General features: G+C 36.2%; 1 protein-coding gene across 1 annotated transcript; it reads right to left on the bottom strand.

The window, feature by feature from the left end:
* Window positions 1–3,451: 3,451 nt before the first annotated feature.
* LOC113338748 (omega-3 fatty acid desaturase, endoplasmic reticulum-like) lies at window positions 3,452–5,998 on the bottom strand. Its single transcript, XM_026584136.1, has 8 exons — window positions 5,469–5,998; window positions 5,272–5,361; window positions 5,031–5,097; window positions 4,809–4,901; window positions 4,516–4,701; window positions 4,347–4,427; window positions 4,019–4,156; window positions 3,452–3,920 (listed from the first exon to the last, which is right to left on the bottom strand). Exons 1-8 carry the CDS (start codon window positions 5,861–5,863, stop codon window positions 3,729–3,731), a joined length of 1,242 nt encoding a protein of 413 aa, XP_026439921.1. The 5' UTR covers window positions 5,864–5,998; the 3' UTR covers window positions 3,452–3,728.
* Window positions 5,999–17,414: the final 11,416 nt, after the last annotated feature.

The following is a 17,414-nucleotide window of genomic DNA, read 5'->3' as shown; positions in this document are numbered from 1 at the left end:
TTCCTAAAACTAAGGAATTTTTTATGTTAAAGATGTCTTCAGGGGAATAACACGTAGAAAAAACCTGAGGATCTGTTGGAGATGCTCTTAGTAAAGCCCATCTATTGGAATGTGAAGCCCCTATAATAGATTTCTTTATTTTCATACTATCTTATATTTTGGAGGGTATTTTTTTATATATATAATCTAAATAGTAACAAATGTGAATTTAATATTTTGGGAACATACTCATGTTACAGAGCTCCATGTATGTACAAAAAATGACTATGTTCAAAAACATAAAAAATCACTATCTACCAATCTTTGGTTGATTTCATATTAATAAATAGTGGTGTGAATGTGTCCATTTTTATATGAATCGAAGGGTTTTATAAAAGAGACACACTCTTAAAATATTAAATTTAAATTTGTTAGCGTTTAGTTTTTTTTTTTGAAAAAACTAATACCCAAAATATTAAATATGCGAGAATAAAAGTGAGAGATCCTCCTTCAAAGTACATGATTACTAAAGAGAGATACCGGAATTAGTAGGGGTTCTGTTTGAATGATCCGACAGCCAGGATGGTATCCCCGCGCAAGAATTAGATTTGCCTTTAGCAATGGGTTAAATATTCAATTTTGGGTTTTGGCATGCTCGTATTGTTTGGGAGAATCGATTGCAACCGTCCGAGAAACAAAAGCATGACTAATTGTGTACTTTTTAGGCTAAACCAAACAGACAGAAATTCTAAACTTTTTGGTATTATTCCTGGAATCCCAAACATTCACTTTGAAAACAGAGGAGGGAATAACCTTCTGAATTCCGCAACACTCTCCATGAGAATATTACCTTTCATGGTTGCGTTCTAACAACATCCTAAGCTGTGGATGCACTTATTTATCAAGGGACCAAACATCCGCAAATTCAGCTCTATTATTGATCTTGTAGCCATTAAAGTTGAAATTATAATCTCCAACGAGCTCTTTGAGTATTATTATGACTTATAAGAGAAAGTTTAGAAACCAATAATTTTGATGAATTTTTTGGAGAACTATACCAGAAACTCTAAGACAAAAGTGTAATTTTTTGGAGTAATAAACAATGTAGTATGGGTTTAGAATTTTTTGATTGTAGAGCAAAATCCTGAAAAGAAGAAGCTAAAGGTACTTTTTTCACTTTCTCTTTTGAAGTTGTCTCTTTAGGTTGAATATAAATAAACTGCAAAGAGAGAATCATTTTTTTGCTATCATCTTGTGTACAGTGCTCTACTTATGAGTTTAGCTAAAATTGAATTAAGAAGTGTTTAGTGGCGAGTGAAATGATTTAAGCATCTAGTATGCATGCACTCCCATGGGTAGGGTGTAAATTCGGGCAGGCCGGGCCGCCCGACCCAAAAACTAAGACAGGTCGGGCAGGCCAGGCTTAATATTTGTGAGCCGGTAACAAATTCAGGCCGGACAGGCCGGGCACAAGTAGATAATTTGCTACCCAAAGATCGCCCAAAGCCCGCTTTTTATACGGGCAGACCAGTTCGGGCCGGACAGGCCACTATTTTGAATTTTTTTTTAAGTTTAAATTTTCAAATGAACGGTATTAAATACAATATCCTTTCCTTTCCAACATCGCATATCGTAAGTGATAGTATTATTTTATATTTAAATTACACTGACAAATTTCTAATTTTAGCCTATAATAAATAATTAATTAGAGTACAATAAACTTTCTAATAAGAAAATATATTACCATTAATGTTTCGAAAAGGTTAATTATAAGTTAAAAAACAATGATATCTTTTATTTTTCTTGACACAAAATTGACAATTATAAAATTGTAACTTTTAAGTCTTTTTAAGAGGATATTAAATGATTAATGGCACATAGAAGGTTTTCAGGCCGGGCACCAGGCCGGGTATCAGGTCGGGCATCATAATTAATCGCAAAGCCCGAGACCGCCCAATAAATTAATCCATGCCAGGCCGGGTGATCCATGACGGGCCATAACAGATTTTGGGCTACTTCGGGTACAGGCGGGCTCGGGCGGATACAGGCAGGCCGAGTATTTTCGGGTATTATTTACACCCCTACATGATGAGTCCAGGGAATCTCAATGCTTCTTTGATCATTCAGGCATATTCGAATGGGCCTGTTAGCCCACCAAACGGATACATTCAGCCCAAAATATGTTAAAAGCAAAGAGGTGTCAGGTAGGATTTTTGGGTGTAAAATTTAGAAGATCAAACTCTCATTGGACTTTAGAGCGACAAGATTTGTCACATGAATGACTCACATCTAACTTCTCCACAGATTTTCCTTGGATTCCAAGGACAAGGTTTAGTTTTTCCAAAAATATTTTTCTCCAACAGCAAATCATTCTGGCCTTGGATTTTTTTTTTGTTTTTAGCCGTGGATCATCGATACTCAACAGTGCTCTCACTCTCGACCATCTCACGACTCACAAGGAGAAAAGAGGTGCATTCGAACTGCATTGTGCAAGCTAGTTGCCTGGACCATTTATCTTGTCCATTTTCTTCAATCGCTTAAAGACACCTGCAAATCTGTGTCCTTGTTACTGTCATAAGATTTTATTCTTGATTGTATTGTAATCGTCCATTCATCTGACTGAACGGACGATTATTTATTTTTTTCAGGATAATTAATTTGTTGCTAGGAAATCACATTCTTGCATTGCACAAGTCAGAACTCTGGCACCTTTTTGTTTAGCCTAATATTTATTGGCTTCAATTATCAAAACTTTAAGGGACCAATTTGCATAATCTAGTCTAGCGTTCGTTTATCTACAGCCTACAGGTAGTTTGTAACTTTGAGCAACCTGCTTATGTACTAAATTGGCAGTGCCAGTGAATTGACCCTTTATCTAATTTGATCTGTTAAAATTAGCTCTAACCAACCTATCTAAAAGGGAGACATTATTAGGAAGAAACAATTCATTTTAGAAATTTATTACCCTGTAAATCCAGCAATTGACAGATCTTAACATAATTGGAATGGTGATGATAATTCGATTGTTCGGTTGTTGACAGAGACCGAAAACCGAAATATGGATACCAGTACCATCTCCTACCTCCCAAACGGTAATGCTCGACTTATTTGGACTTGTCTTTATGGTGCCACTGCATGAAAAGTTAAGTTTTTCCTTGTGATGGAGAATTGGAGATCATATGAGGTCATGGCAGTGCCATTTACACCTTACCCTACTACATTGGATTTTTATGAATAGCAGTGATATTTTTTTTGTGGTTGAGCACTTGATTGCGCATGTCAACTAGGCAAGATTTCAAGCAATATGGAGCAAACAAACAGGTAGTTGGCTGGTAGAAATTTACTCCAACAATGTAGGCAAAGCCATCTTTAAACTATAGTTGGCTGGTAGAATTCAATCTTTGGACTATTTCATATCAAAGAAGTCTAGTTTGATTAGGTAGGTATTCATTAAAAGTGCATGCCACAGAGAAAAAGAAACAATGATGTATGCAATTTAACTGTTTGCTGAAATCACATTAGTTTTTATCACCAAAGATTGAATAACATTATCAGCTCTAAATTTTCCGTCACGAAACAGTATTTTCTTACTTGTGAAATGAAAAGAGGAAAAATCATAAGTTCGGGCAAAAATGGAGTTGCCCTCTCCATCTCACTACAGTTTGAATTATTGAAGGAAGATTTTTTTTTCTTTTTTGGTGATGAAACGATCAAAATAGCGCGAGTTACGGCCTTCAATTCCATGGCTTTTACTCTGACTTGTTTTTAGACTTTTCAAACAACTGATCATCGGTTTGATAATACACAACCTCCCCGCTATCACTGACGTAATGGTCTTGTTTCATGCTGTTTATTAGGTTTCCAACTAAATGAATTGGGAGTGGCCCTGATTTCTTTGGCTCCCGGTAATACTTACCTAACACATGTTTAGCTGCCTTGGTCTGCAAAAACAGTTTCAACAGCCATTAAGCAAAAACTTCTCGAGGGTTTACGCACTTGCTTTAGTCATTCAGAATGTAAAGATAAGATAGGTACTCACTGCTTCAACCAAATGATAATGTGGAATCTGGGGGAATAGATGATGGATAACATGAGTTCCAATGTCGTGATGAATGTTATTGATCCACCCGTAATCACGATCAACTGTTGTGAGCCCTCCTCTTAGATAACTCCATTCCTGTTGCATACCAGTAATTTGAACAATTTATCTTTCTTATATTTGGGTCAGTAGTGGTTTGAGATCAAAATTGCAGCTAAGCACGTTTACTTTTTCCTGGGTATGATGTAATCAGATTTGTGTTTCCTAGTTCCTGAAAAGTTAAGAGCATACAAAATTCAGAATGGGTCTAATCGAAACCGATTCTCACCTCTCCTCTGTACCAAGGAAGCTTTTGCTCGTGGCCGTGGTGATGCAAGTAGGTAACCATATCCAACCACATTACAAAGATCTGCATTTGTAATCCTCAAGTAAGAACATTTTATACAATTCAAACAAGATAAACAAATTCAACAAGAAATAACAACTAGTGAACTCACCCAATATGGTATGCCGTATAACTTGATGACTCGGATTGGACCTACTACACAAGAACATACTACAAGTGATGCTGCCATTGTCATCCAGCAAAGGGTAGAGATAACCACACAGCTCCTCTCATTTGGTGCAAACAAATCACTGTTTGGGTCGAAATGAGAACCCTTCTTTCCGGGACTTCTGCGCCACTGCAACCAACAATCCACTTATCACCACATAATCCCAAGCTAATGAAATCCAAATTGACACAAGAATTCAATATTCTACAACAACTACAAAGATGAAGCTAGCTTACCAGATATATTGGGTATGCAAACATGGGGAACGGAACGGTGAATCGAAGGCTTCGACTAGTATCATCCATGTTTCTGTAAACCTTCTCAGTCAACTGCAATACATAAATTTAATTACTTAGATAATCCAACTCAAAACATTTAAACCAAATTAAAAACAGTGTAATGGTCCCCTTTTCTTTGGAACAGAAAGGTCATGCAAAGAGAGTTGTTGCAGAACAAACCGGGTGCCATGATTCATCATTCTCAACGTGTCCATGATTCTGGTGATGTGTTCTGTGACTGATTCTCCTGTAAATAATTTGAAACATTTATGGCAAATTAAATATGGTATTACAAATCTGACATAATTTCCTAAAATATCAAACAAATTTACCAAATACATTTTGTATTGTTTCCATAATTTGCAGATTTAGATCTATTACAAATCTAGAAAAACATTTCAAGAAAAAAAAAATTCATTACCATCCATTATAAGGCACAAGAATGAACGAATGAAGAAGATGTCCAACAATACTGTTAAGCTTCTGACTGTTTGAAAAGCTCCCATGGCCGCTACAGAATTTCATCAAACAAACAAATGATAATAAAATCAATCAAGAGATTCATAAAAATGGGGGGCATTGGAAAAAGAAGAAGAAGAGATAAGGAGAGGGACAAACCAGTCATGGCCAAGAACAAAGATAGCCCAGAACATGGTTCCTTGAGCAGCCCAATAGAAAATCCAGAAAACCCAGTTATTAAAATACTCAGCAGAAGCAGCTAATGCAGCAACCACAAGAATATCCCTGAAAACATAACTCATCGACCTCCATGGATTCTTGATCCAACAGTGTTTAGGAATGGCATTACGGATCTCAGCAATCTTAAATGGAGGTGGTGCACCTGGATTAAAACCATCATTTTTATCCTCCCCCTCTTCATTTTGAACCTCATTTATCTTTGTCTGTTGATATTCATTGTTCTTGTGCACTCTGTTTGCTGAAGCTGAGAATAAGGTTCTGGGAAGACGAAGAATGGATCTAAGACCATATTTAGGTGAGAACCAACTCGCCATTATTGGAAGAAAGGATACGAGATCCAAACTCCCAAAGATGAAGGGAAGGGCTGAGAGAGAAGAAACACACAAGTATTAACCGCAGATTGGTTGGATTGTCTTGAATCTCTCTTCTCTATTTTTTTCCTTTCATCTCAACACTCTCAAGGGTTTATATATAAATACCAAAACAGCAACTTACACCAAGAGGAGGAGGAAGATGTAAATGGGCCCATCGAAAGTGTTTCAAGAGAGTATGGCCCCACTCACGTGAGGTTTTTTCATTTTCATTGGCCTGAATATATTTCTTTTCCTTTTTTTTATTTTTACTTTCCGATTTTATTTTTCATTTTTTTATTAATTTTGTGATTTACTTTTGTTATTTACTAAATATTAGGGTTTTAGAATCAAACTAATTCCAAATCTTGTGACGTGAAAATTGGTCCAAAATTGGTAAACGTTTTGCTTAGTCACTTGAGTTGGTATTCAGGCTATTTTTGGTCATTTCGTGTTTTTACCGGACTACTTTTGCATAGGCCAAACCTCAGCATAGGATTTGGTTTGAGTTCAAACTGTTCGGCCAGACTTCCGGGACAAATTTTTTTTTTTTTAACTTCCAAAATAATCCGACTACGAATATGTACATTGTTTTCTTGGTGTACCACTGTACCCAAATTTACCTAACTAGGAGGAGGGGCCTGTTTAATTATTAAACGTACTGCTAATTTGTACACCGTCTCCGTGATGTCCTAAAATTTACCTTGGGAGGTGTGTACATTCTATAAGAGTTTTAGTCGGGAATAATTCACTGACATAGACAGTAGTAAATAATTTTGTTCTGCAGAGAAACTGTCCGGTGTCTATGCTCTCTCGTCCAAATGACTGGAAGAAGAGCGGCATTTATTCAATTGTTTGTGGAAAAATGGAGTTACTCCAACGTGGTGACATATTTAAGCTAAGGGTGTAAAATTGTGAATGGATGTAATCGAAGCGGATAAAATCTTGTTCGTATCCGATTCATGTAATCTTTTTATTCCGGATATTTGCATGACGATAATGATGCAGAGTATATCGATTCGAAGGTTGGGAAGATGACATTCAATTCTTGCTACTCTTTTTCGATTGTCGAATGTAAGAAATTAAATACCCATTAAAATAAAAAATATTAAAAATGGCGCGTTTTGTGAATCTTTGTTTGTAAATAATACTGAGTTTGCTAGAAGCGAATAATCTTAAATACCAATGAAAGCATGGTTTTATATATGGGAGAGGCTACACTTATCGACAGTTTCTACACCAAAATGTCCCGATAGGAAAATGAACGGACGAGATCCAAGTTCTCGACACTTGGATTGGTAATGGACATATGTGGGTTCCATTTCTTATTTCTCGCGGGAGAAAAATCGAGAGATTATTCGGTCAATCAATCATTTAGGCATATTGTTTCTATTTTCATATTAAAAAATCATTATGTAAAGCCTTGGTTCGTACCAATGAGAACAAAAAGATAAAGTGTTCACATTCACAATGTGTGAAAAATGAATACCTACTTTTTCACTATACAGGTACCATGAAATGCAACATTTTACTATCAATCAAATGGTTTGTGGTATATTTCCTTACCGCTTGAGTGACAGTGAACTATAACATTGAATTTGAAGAGTTTTTATTAAAATATCTACCCAAAGGGTACTATAACTTTTTGCTAATATGTTATCAGGGTAATGCTCGCTAGTAGCTTTTTTAATGCCTACCAAAGGTAATATAGAATAAACTCTTTATTTTCTTAGGCAACATATAAGGGGCTTCAAGTAATTTTTTTCCGAAGACAATGAAAAGGTGGGGTATAACAACCACATCCAATAGTTCATTCGGCAATCTGTATGGACTAACTCCAATATAATTCCGAGGAGCACCAACTTAAAAAGCGAGCTCAATCAAGAAATATACCAAAGAGTTATATCTCGATTTCTCAATACAATCTGCAATCGAACAGATATAAATCTGTGAGCCCGATTGATATGAGAAATAACTTGGACAGTACCAAAGACCAATGCCAAAGTGTCAATCAAGCTATATCAACAACCAAAGGTTGGATTTATCAATTGATTGAACTACGCACAACCTGTGATATTTCAATTATATAAACAAATATAATGCAGAAAAGAAATAACACAGACACCAGAAGTTTTGTTAACGAGGAAACCGCAAATGCAGAAAAACCCCGGGACCTAATCCAAATTTGAACACTACATTGTATTAAGCCGCTGCAAACACTAGCCTACTGCAAGTTAACTTCGGACTGGAATGTAGTTGAGCCCTAACCAAGTCTCACACCGATTAAGGAACATTGGCATTCCTTACATCTCTGAATCCCAGCAGGACTCTAAGCACTTGATTCCCTTAGCTGATCTCACCCACAACTAAGAGTTGTTACGACCCAAAATCGAAGACTTACAAACAAATATGTTTCCCATGGATAAGTCTATTCCGTTAGATAAATCTGTCTCCCAAAGAAGTACCTATGAAGTTTTTGTTCCGTCTTTTGATAATGCGGTCTTATATTCCGAAGAACAGCCTAGAAATATCAATCACCTCACAATAACTTAACTATATGGTAGTATAATAAGTTATTGTGGAATCACAAAGAATGATACAAAGAGCTTTGTGACTACTTTTTATATCTTACCTATCAGAGATAAATCTCGAGTTAATCTTAGAGAAGATAGTACTCAATACGATAGAACAAGTAAGATCGGATCATGCAACTACCGAGAAAATAGTTGGTTCTGGATTCACGAATCCCAAATGTAGTCTTCAAGTTGTTAACCTATAAGGGTTTGGAAAAACCTAGGTTAAAGGAGAATCGACTCTAGTCACAATTATGACACAGGAAAGTGCTGGGATTAGGTTTTCCAGTTGCTAGAGTTCTCCAGTATATAGTCTTTAAAATCATGGTTTACTTTCAATCAAAGCTACGATGGCTTAGTAACAAAGAATTCAATATTCACCGTCAGATAAAAACTTGGTTTAAGATTCAAGCTAAGTCTGCTTAAAACCAAAGAAATATCTCTCCACCGTTAAATGGTCTTAACTTGTTAAACACAAATGAAATATAGTTTCATTTTAGATATGGGTAACCGTACCTAAACGTGTATATTGAGTTGGCTTAATAATAGTTAACCGAAGTTAGCCATATGAACATTTTTGTCTGAACCACATTCATCTAACACTTCTAGATCAAATATGATGATCAATCAAACATGAAAGATAATCAAATGAATCTAATTGTGTTTCAACTAGAGTTGTTCAATTGTTCACTATTTCACAGAAATATATAGGAACCAATTGAATCAAAATCGGATTGATTCATGAGAATCAATTCATGAACATTAAGCCATGGTTTCCAAAGATTGCATTCCTTAATTCATAAATATATTTTTTCATGAGTATGAAAACATACTGAACCTATTTTGTAACTTTAACCACTAAGTTTGCAAACAGGTACGCAAACTAAAGTTCCGGACTTTGGTCTTGTCCAGCAGTTCGAAATCCGGTATGCATACTGTTGTTCTGGACCGTAACTCAGGTAGAACCGATCACATACTGGTATGCATACTTGGTTCCCGGACTTTAACTGTTAAAAACGTTCGCATACTGGTATGCAAATAAGGTTTACGGACTTGAATCATACCACAACAGTTTGCATACTGGTATGCATACTGTGATGTATCCATACAACTTAATTTGTTCTAAACTCCCATTTCAATCATTGAAACATCCTTAAAAGACGACAATAGCTATCTCACACAAACTATTAGCTTATAAGTATTTTTCAAGTGATTGAATGATCAATACGAAACACTCCTAGTCGATATCAAATGATTGTCGCATACAAATCATGTAAGATGTTTCAAGGCGATTTTCACATGATCATCTTTTGACTTATTATTTAGTTTCCAACAAATAAATTGTTTACAACTAAACTCGCCAGGAATATGATAGGCGTAGCTAAAGCAAAAAGCTTCCAACATATATTTCGAGAAATAGATAACCGAATTAAACTCATCTCGAAATATCAAATGTGTATCATATAAAAGCATGTATTGCTATACGATTTAGTCTCATTAGGAGATCGAATAGAATAGACTTCTGAGTGATAGATAAGTTTTAGTATCCACATACCTTTTGTTGATGAAGTTCCTCCAAGCTCTCCTCAATAGATCTTCGTCTTCAATAGATGAACGTCGTGAATTTTAAAGCTCAATTACACATTCTATCCTAATCCGAGACATAACTATAAGTACACTAGAAATCAAGACTTATGGTTTTGATCACCTAAACTTGGCAAACAAGCTTGAGATAGCAGCTTGCGAGTTCAACTGAGCAATGCTCTAACAATCTCCCCATTTGTCAATTTTAGTGAAAAAACTGTCAATACATATGGATTACAAAATAAATAAAATTTGTAGCTTCTCATCCATCATGCTTGATTTCCTTGGTTCTTTAACATTCCTTGAATTCTTCGGCACTCCAAGTACTCCAGTGATTCTGAACATGTTCAACTCAACATCATTGTTGTTGAAGATCCGTAGCCATAACAATAACAAAACATATGAAAAACATTTGTTCATAATCATTGTTGTACAATGTCATAGTTTTATTATACAACATCAAAGTCCAATCGTATCACAATTTTGATAATAATACTACGGTGATATGTATCACTCCCCCTTAGTCAATACTTCCATCTCACAATGAAAACCACTCCCCCTTACATAATGATCCATAAACCATATGTATGTAGTGTGAACTACCAAATAATTCTCCCTCTTTTTGTCAATATAAATTGGCAAAGGTACGAAAATTGGGGGATCATAATGAAATTCTCAAAGAGATAATTCATGACTAAAAGAGAACATATCAACTTTGTTTCGATGATTTCACGTAGTCGAAACTTAGTGTATTCATCAAGGAGTTTATAAGGGTTATTTGGTTTTTGGTACTAAGATTTTTTCCAACTTTTGAGTTTGATCTAACATTTGTCCAGCTTGGCGTTTGGTACTTGGAAATGACATTGACATGCGTTGACCCGTTAAGTCTTGACTTCTGTTTAGTAATTATTTTAAAAAATTAAATAAAATTTATTTAGTTAACACCGTTAACATGGTCGTTGGAAGTTTGACGGAAAAATCCTAATTGATGTTCTTCTCTAAATTGAAACTCTAACAACCCAGATATATCACAAGATTTAACAGAACCTCTTTGAATGCGAACCTCTCTGTACAAGCCACCATTAAAGTGAAAAACTAGGAAAAGCATGGTCAATTTGTGGTTACAAAAATGATCGATCATCATCAAAATTTAGATTAAAACTACAAAAATCATCAACAGATGGACACTACCAACACCATCACCACTCAATATTGTTCATCATTCAAAACACCAACCAGGAACTGCTGTCACCCTCACTCAATACAGTTCGTCATCATTCTTTGATTGCAATTAAGAATGAAAATTCAATACAATTTGGGGAATTGAGTAAAACCCTAGCAAACACAATTCACAAACCACAAGAACAAGATTTAACAAAAACCCAATTTGAGGCAATTGATTAAAACCCTTATTGAATTGAATCTATTCTATTATGATTTAAGAAAAAAATTCACAGTGGAGAAGAAGGAGAACATAGATGTGGTAGCAAAGACGACAATTACAAAGAGAATTAAAAAGAGTTCGTGAGTCGTTAGTTTGAACCGGTGGGACTCGGGTTGGACCGGTATGATTGCGTACAATTGGTTAAGGACTTGGTTAGTCGTTGTTACTAAAGTGAATGATATTTTAGTATTTACACGTTTAATTAACTAAAAATTTTGCTTAACAGAGTCAACGAGGGTCAGCGTGAAGTCCAGGTACGAAACACAAAGATGGACAAATGTTAGACCAAACTCAAAAGTTGGACAAAACCCGAGTACTAAAAACAAAATAACCCAGTTTATAAAGATACAAGATAAATCCTACATATTCCACGGCCACACTCCCCATAAAGATTTTGCAATTAAGCACAAGTTCAATTAAGAACTCTCCCCTATAAAATGTCATTCCCGAAAGAACAACAAGAGCGACCTTACTTTTAACAAGAAAAGAAGGATTCCTTTGGACATTAACAAATTACATGAAACATGAATTTGTATCCATAAAACTCGAATAAATTAATCACAAGAAGATCTTAAAGATTAATTTAATCGGAAATGCTCAACATAAGAAAACTTATGGAGCCATACAGTACTTTCACATAGAAGTGGATCATGGAAAGATCGATATTGCGGAATATTCAAAAGTTCATTCTATATTTTATCAATATTTGCATAAAAACATAATAGACTTAACTTTTTACATATATGAGATAATCATAGTTCATGGATGTAAACACACATATCCCATAAAATATTTTTGCAATATGTAGAACCAATAAAGATTAATACTGCAAAATCATCTTCCAAATAACTTAGAATTTAAATAAATAAATCTAAAACATTGCAATATGGAAATCGTTGGCAATAGCTATGTGTAATCACAATATTTGTTATTCCAAACCCTAGTTATCCTTCTTAAATACAAGAATAAATTCTCATAAAAAGTTTCATAGACATTAAGTTTCTTGAAAAATTCTTTATCATCCCTGAATTCCTTGTCGTCAACATACATTAGAAGATAAGCTTCATGAAGAAAGGAGTCAATTCCAACAAACCTTCTTGACTGATGTCGAATCAGGGACTTCTGAATTTCAAGAGATCTTAAAACAATAGCCTTTATTTGCTGCATCTCCATCCTTGTTTCTTTCAAATCTTCAAGAACACCAGAAGACTTATGAAGATTTGAGGGGTTAGCCCTTGGTTTCTTCACATTCATCCTTTTTTTCTCTTCAAAGTTGTAGAGGAATGAGATTTACCTATTTCCTTCATGATTGATGGCTTAACAATCATAATAACATCTTTTCCATCAGAAGAGATGATGCTTGGAGTCTCCATTCAAATATGGGATTGTGAGATAACTTACACAAAACTAGCTCCACAAGCAATATTTTGATAAAAAGAGTTTTCAGAGAAGGAAAAAAAGAATGTAGGGTTACGGAACCTATATAGAAAGTAATTAGGATTCACGTACGAGCAACTCTCAACCCTTGAAAATGTAGATTTGTCGATTTTAACCCTCTTTTACTAATCAAACAGGGTAAACCTTTTCAATACCCTGAAAAGATCAACAAAATTCCAAAAAGAAAACAAACTAAGAAAAATTCCTTTCCTAAATCCCGGTTGTACATGACTCTTGTTTCTTTGAATTCGGGCATATTAGATAAGATGCGCTTTCAACACAATTAGACTGTGTTGGGGTGAACAATAATCAGTTCACCGTTTGATTCTTGGATGAAATTATCATTTCCTTTCAAAGAACGTTTAGACCTAGTTCTTTTATGTAGAGGTCTAATTTTTTTTTAGAAATTAACTTTTTAGGAGATGAATTAAGTTTACATATCTCAAATGGATTCGACTTCAGAACAAGTTTAAGTTTGTTTGCTAATCTACTTTCTCTCCGTTGAAGTTTGTTGACATATCTTATTTTATGCTTGTACTTGAAACAATTTGAGAGTTCATGACCCTTAAAAGTACAATAAGAACATGTCAATGTGGAGGACGGTTCAGATACCATAGCCGAGCATGCTGCTAAACAAATTGAAGTACCTGAAACATGTGAGGTAGAATTTTCAGTAAATAGAGTAAAATCCATTTTATTCTCTAAAATGGTCGAAGAACTTTCTTCAGGAAGAATATAAAGATTGATGTACGTATTGCTACAATTATCAAAATTAATATTTTCTCCAAGGAGTGAAACACTTGATTTTTCATCTTCATTTGAATCATACTGATCAGACATTTCATCGAGAGTTGCAGCAAGACCTTTATTACCACTGTGTATTCAACGATTTGGAAACTCATAAGAAAAAGGACCAAAACCTTTACACTAGAAGCATTGTGACATATCTTCATCATCAGTGTCGACAGTGTCCCTGTTTTTAGGAGGGGCACGATCATGAGATTTAATTGATGACATGGGTTTATCTCTGGTGAACCGTTTACTTCTCTTCAAAAGAAGATCTCTAAACTGTCTTGTGATCATAAAGACTGAATTGTCAAGATCTTCATCTGAAGAATCAGTCTCAATAGGATCATCCACAGAGTTGCCAACACATTTACTTTTATCAAGTAATTTAGTGTTCTTTTGTGATTTGAAAGCAATATCCTTTCCAGACTTGGATGTATGCTCATGATCAAAGATCTTTGACTTCCCAACAAGAGTATTTATGGAAAGAGTATCAAAGTTATTTCCTTCAATGATGGCATGCTTTCTAGCTGATAGAGTCCTGAGATTTTTCATCACAATGTTCTTTTCAGGAATAGTCTTACCCAATGCAAAAGATGCATTAACAATTCCAGACACTTTGTGATTAAACTCATCAAATGAATCTTCATCATCCATACAAAGGTTTTAGGTTCTGAAGCCTAGCTTCCTTTTCAGAGGTATTTCCTTCAAATACAGTTTCTAATAAGATATCCCAAGCATCTTTAGACCGAGTGCACGTAGACACTTGGTGTTGAAAATCGGGGGTAAAGGCATGGATAATAGCATTCAGTCCATCCGAATTTTTCTTTGCTGAAAGAATATCGACAGGCTCATACTCACCAATATCCTTTGGAACAGTTACGTTGTTTACATTAACCATTGGAGGACTATATCCATTAACAACACGAACCCATGATTGAAAATCACGTGCTTGGAAAAAAGGAACGCATAGCAATTTTAAGTAGTTTGATCCATCAAAGACTGGCGGTAGGTTTATAGAGATAGCATTTTTGTCCATAGAGTCAGATTGCTACAAACACAAACTGATGAGGTCTTAACGTATTTTCCTGCTCTGATACCAATTGAAAAGCGGGGGTATAAATTAGAGCACTGCTCGGTCGAACTTGCAAGCATTGCTATCTCAAGCTTGTTTGTCAAGTTTAGTTTCCAAAACTATAAGTCTTGATTTCTAGTCTACCTATAGCTATGTCTCGGATTAGGATAGTAAATGTAGTTGAGCTTTATACTCCGCGACGTTCATCGAATGAAGACGAAGAACTACTCAAGGGAACTTGTGGAACTTCATCAACAAAAGGTATGCGGAGACTTGAACTGATCTATCACTCAAAATTCTATCTATTCTATCTCCTATTTGAGACAAAAGTTGTATTGTTGTATAGACTTCAATTATACACATTTGCTTTCGAGCTGAGTTTAACTCACTTATCTATTTATCGAAATATCAGATGTGTATAATACAAAAGTCTATATAGTTATACGACTTAGTCTCATTAGGAGATAGAATAGAATAGACTTCTGAGTGATAGATAAGTTTTAGTCTCCATATACCTTTTGTTGATGAAGTTCCTCCAAGCTCTCCTTAGTAGATCTTCGTCTTCAATCGATTAACGCCATGAAGTCTGAAACTCAACTATACATTCTATCCTAATCCGAGACATAACTATAAGTAGACTTGAATCAAGACTTATAGTTTTGATCACCTAAACTTGACAAACAAGCTTGAGATAGAAACGGTAGTGAGTTCGACCGAGCAATGCTCTAACAGAGAAAAACTTTATATTAAAGAAAAAATCCAAACCAATTACAGTCTAAATAGCCTTGCATGGTAGATTGCATGTGTAACACAATTTCCTACTTTTGCAAAATCTGAGAATTGTCAATGAACTTAATGTTTCTTTCTCACAACACCAGAGAACCAGAATTTTTTTTAATACGAGTAAGCATGTCATAAACAGATTTTGGTGGCCAATTTCCAACGTGTGGGGATGATCAGTCTCATTGTCTACCCACCGTCCCAAACGGTCTTCCGGATTTCCACTCGTAAGTGGGTGTCACTTAGGCCATGCAAACTCACAGTACTCAAACAAGCTCAACTCGATTCGCAATGTAACTGGCATAGCAATTACTAACTCTTTTCGCGCAAGAGTTGGCCTACTCTCCAACTTTATTTCCTTTTGAAAGAGAAATACTCGCTGACGAGTCCACTCCGCACAGTCCCTAGAGTTATCTCAGAACTTTCTATGATACCAACTATGACGGACCGAAAAATTACGCCTGGCGCGCCTGAGGGTGCAGGCCATAACTTCCCCGATGCGCCATGATGATGCTACGATCCAAGCCTTAAATATAGGCAAATGCACGTTTATTCGCCTTTGCAAGCATGCTCGTGGAGCATGATGCATCTAATTTAACTTCCACGCCGCTCCAAACTCACCCTTGTCCGCAAAAGGGTATAAGGCCATAAGGCTAAGGCCAATGCATATCGCATGCTTCACTGGCTTTGCCTCACCGTAGGAAATTTATCACTGAGTTTCCTATCTAGCTGAGCAACCGTCAATTCCTCTTCACTAAGCTTCGTCATTGCTGAGATCATGCATTTGTCTTTCTTGTGCCAAAGGTGCATCAATGTGACGGACCGAAAAATTACGCCTTTGGCGCGTCGCCCCGCAGGCTGTAACTTCCCCGATGCGCCATGATGAAGGTACGATCCGGGCCTTAAGACTAGGAAAATGCACGTCCATTTTCCATTGCAAGCATGCTCGTGAAGCATAATGCAGCTAACTTAGCTTCCACACCGTTCCAAACTGACCCTTTTCCTCTAAAGGGTGTAAGGCCATAAGGCCAACGCCAATGCATTTTGCATGCATCACTGGCTTTGCCACTATTTCATCCCTGAATTTCCTATCTAGCTGAGCAACCGTAAAAATACTGAATCTTGTTCAGGCATAGGGAATACGCCTTGGACTTAGGCATAGGACGCTCTAAGCCTTTTGCCATTCCCTACCTTACCTCGCATACCAACTGTTGTAGCTTGATAGGAAGTATGAGCATCCACTTGCTAGAATGAAACTAAGCCTCATCAAGCTTGGCCACAATCATCTCTTGCATCGAGCTACCGAGATTAGATGACATGAGGGGCCAACGTGCTGGACCGAAAATGCTGCAACTCATTGTGGCTGCCTACGTACCCTTCCCTACTCTAAAGGGATCAAGCACATACCGTAATTCATCCTCGAAGGGACAGAAGCTTAAGCCAACTCATTTGCATGGTCGTGGCCAAGAAATAATGGTAATGTCCTAGTCCGTATAGACCGTTCCGTCAAAATGCATCCAAGTGATGAATACTTGGTCTGCGGCATGGCATAGTGATTCCCATGCTTAACACGCTCCATTGGTAAGGCTACATATCTATAAATGAGGCATAAGCATCATTTATACTCTTCCGGCTAAGATATGAAGATTACTTGGTACATGGTCCGCATATGTACCTTCAACCAGCTATCCCTCCCTATATATGTTTAAAATACATTTTACAACTTAGATTGGGGGAGCAAAAATCATTCATCAACTCCCCAGTACGTGATGGCTACACCTCACCACCCTGGCCAACAACGATGTACAGTCGTGATGGCGGTACATTCAATTATGG

The sequence above is a fragment of the Papaver somniferum genome, unplaced genomic scaffold (genome assembly GCF_003573695.1).
Source record: "Papaver somniferum cultivar HN1 unplaced genomic scaffold, ASM357369v1 unplaced-scaffold_19, whole genome shotgun sequence".
Classification (NCBI taxonomy): Eukaryota; Viridiplantae; Streptophyta; class Magnoliopsida; order Ranunculales; family Papaveraceae; genus Papaver; species Papaver somniferum.
The sequence above is the reverse complement of the archived record's forward strand: the minus strand, read 5'-3'. Positions and strand labels throughout refer to the sequence as shown.

Excerpts from the sequence above, each read along its gene's own strand:
- LOC113338748 (XM_026584136.1), bottom strand. The coding sequence starts at position 5,863 with ATGGCGAGTTGGTTCTCACCTAAATATGGTCTTAGATCCATTCTTCGT. Across the intron at positions 5,362-5,468 it reads TTTGTTCTTGGCCATGACTG|CGGCCATGGGAGCTTTTCAA; the intron begins GTTTGTCCCTCT and ends GAAATTCTGTAG. Across the intron at positions 4,157-4,346 it reads TTCCTTGGTACAGAGGAGAG|GAATGGAGTTATCTAAGAGG; the intron begins GTGAGAATCGGT and ends GGTATGCAACAG.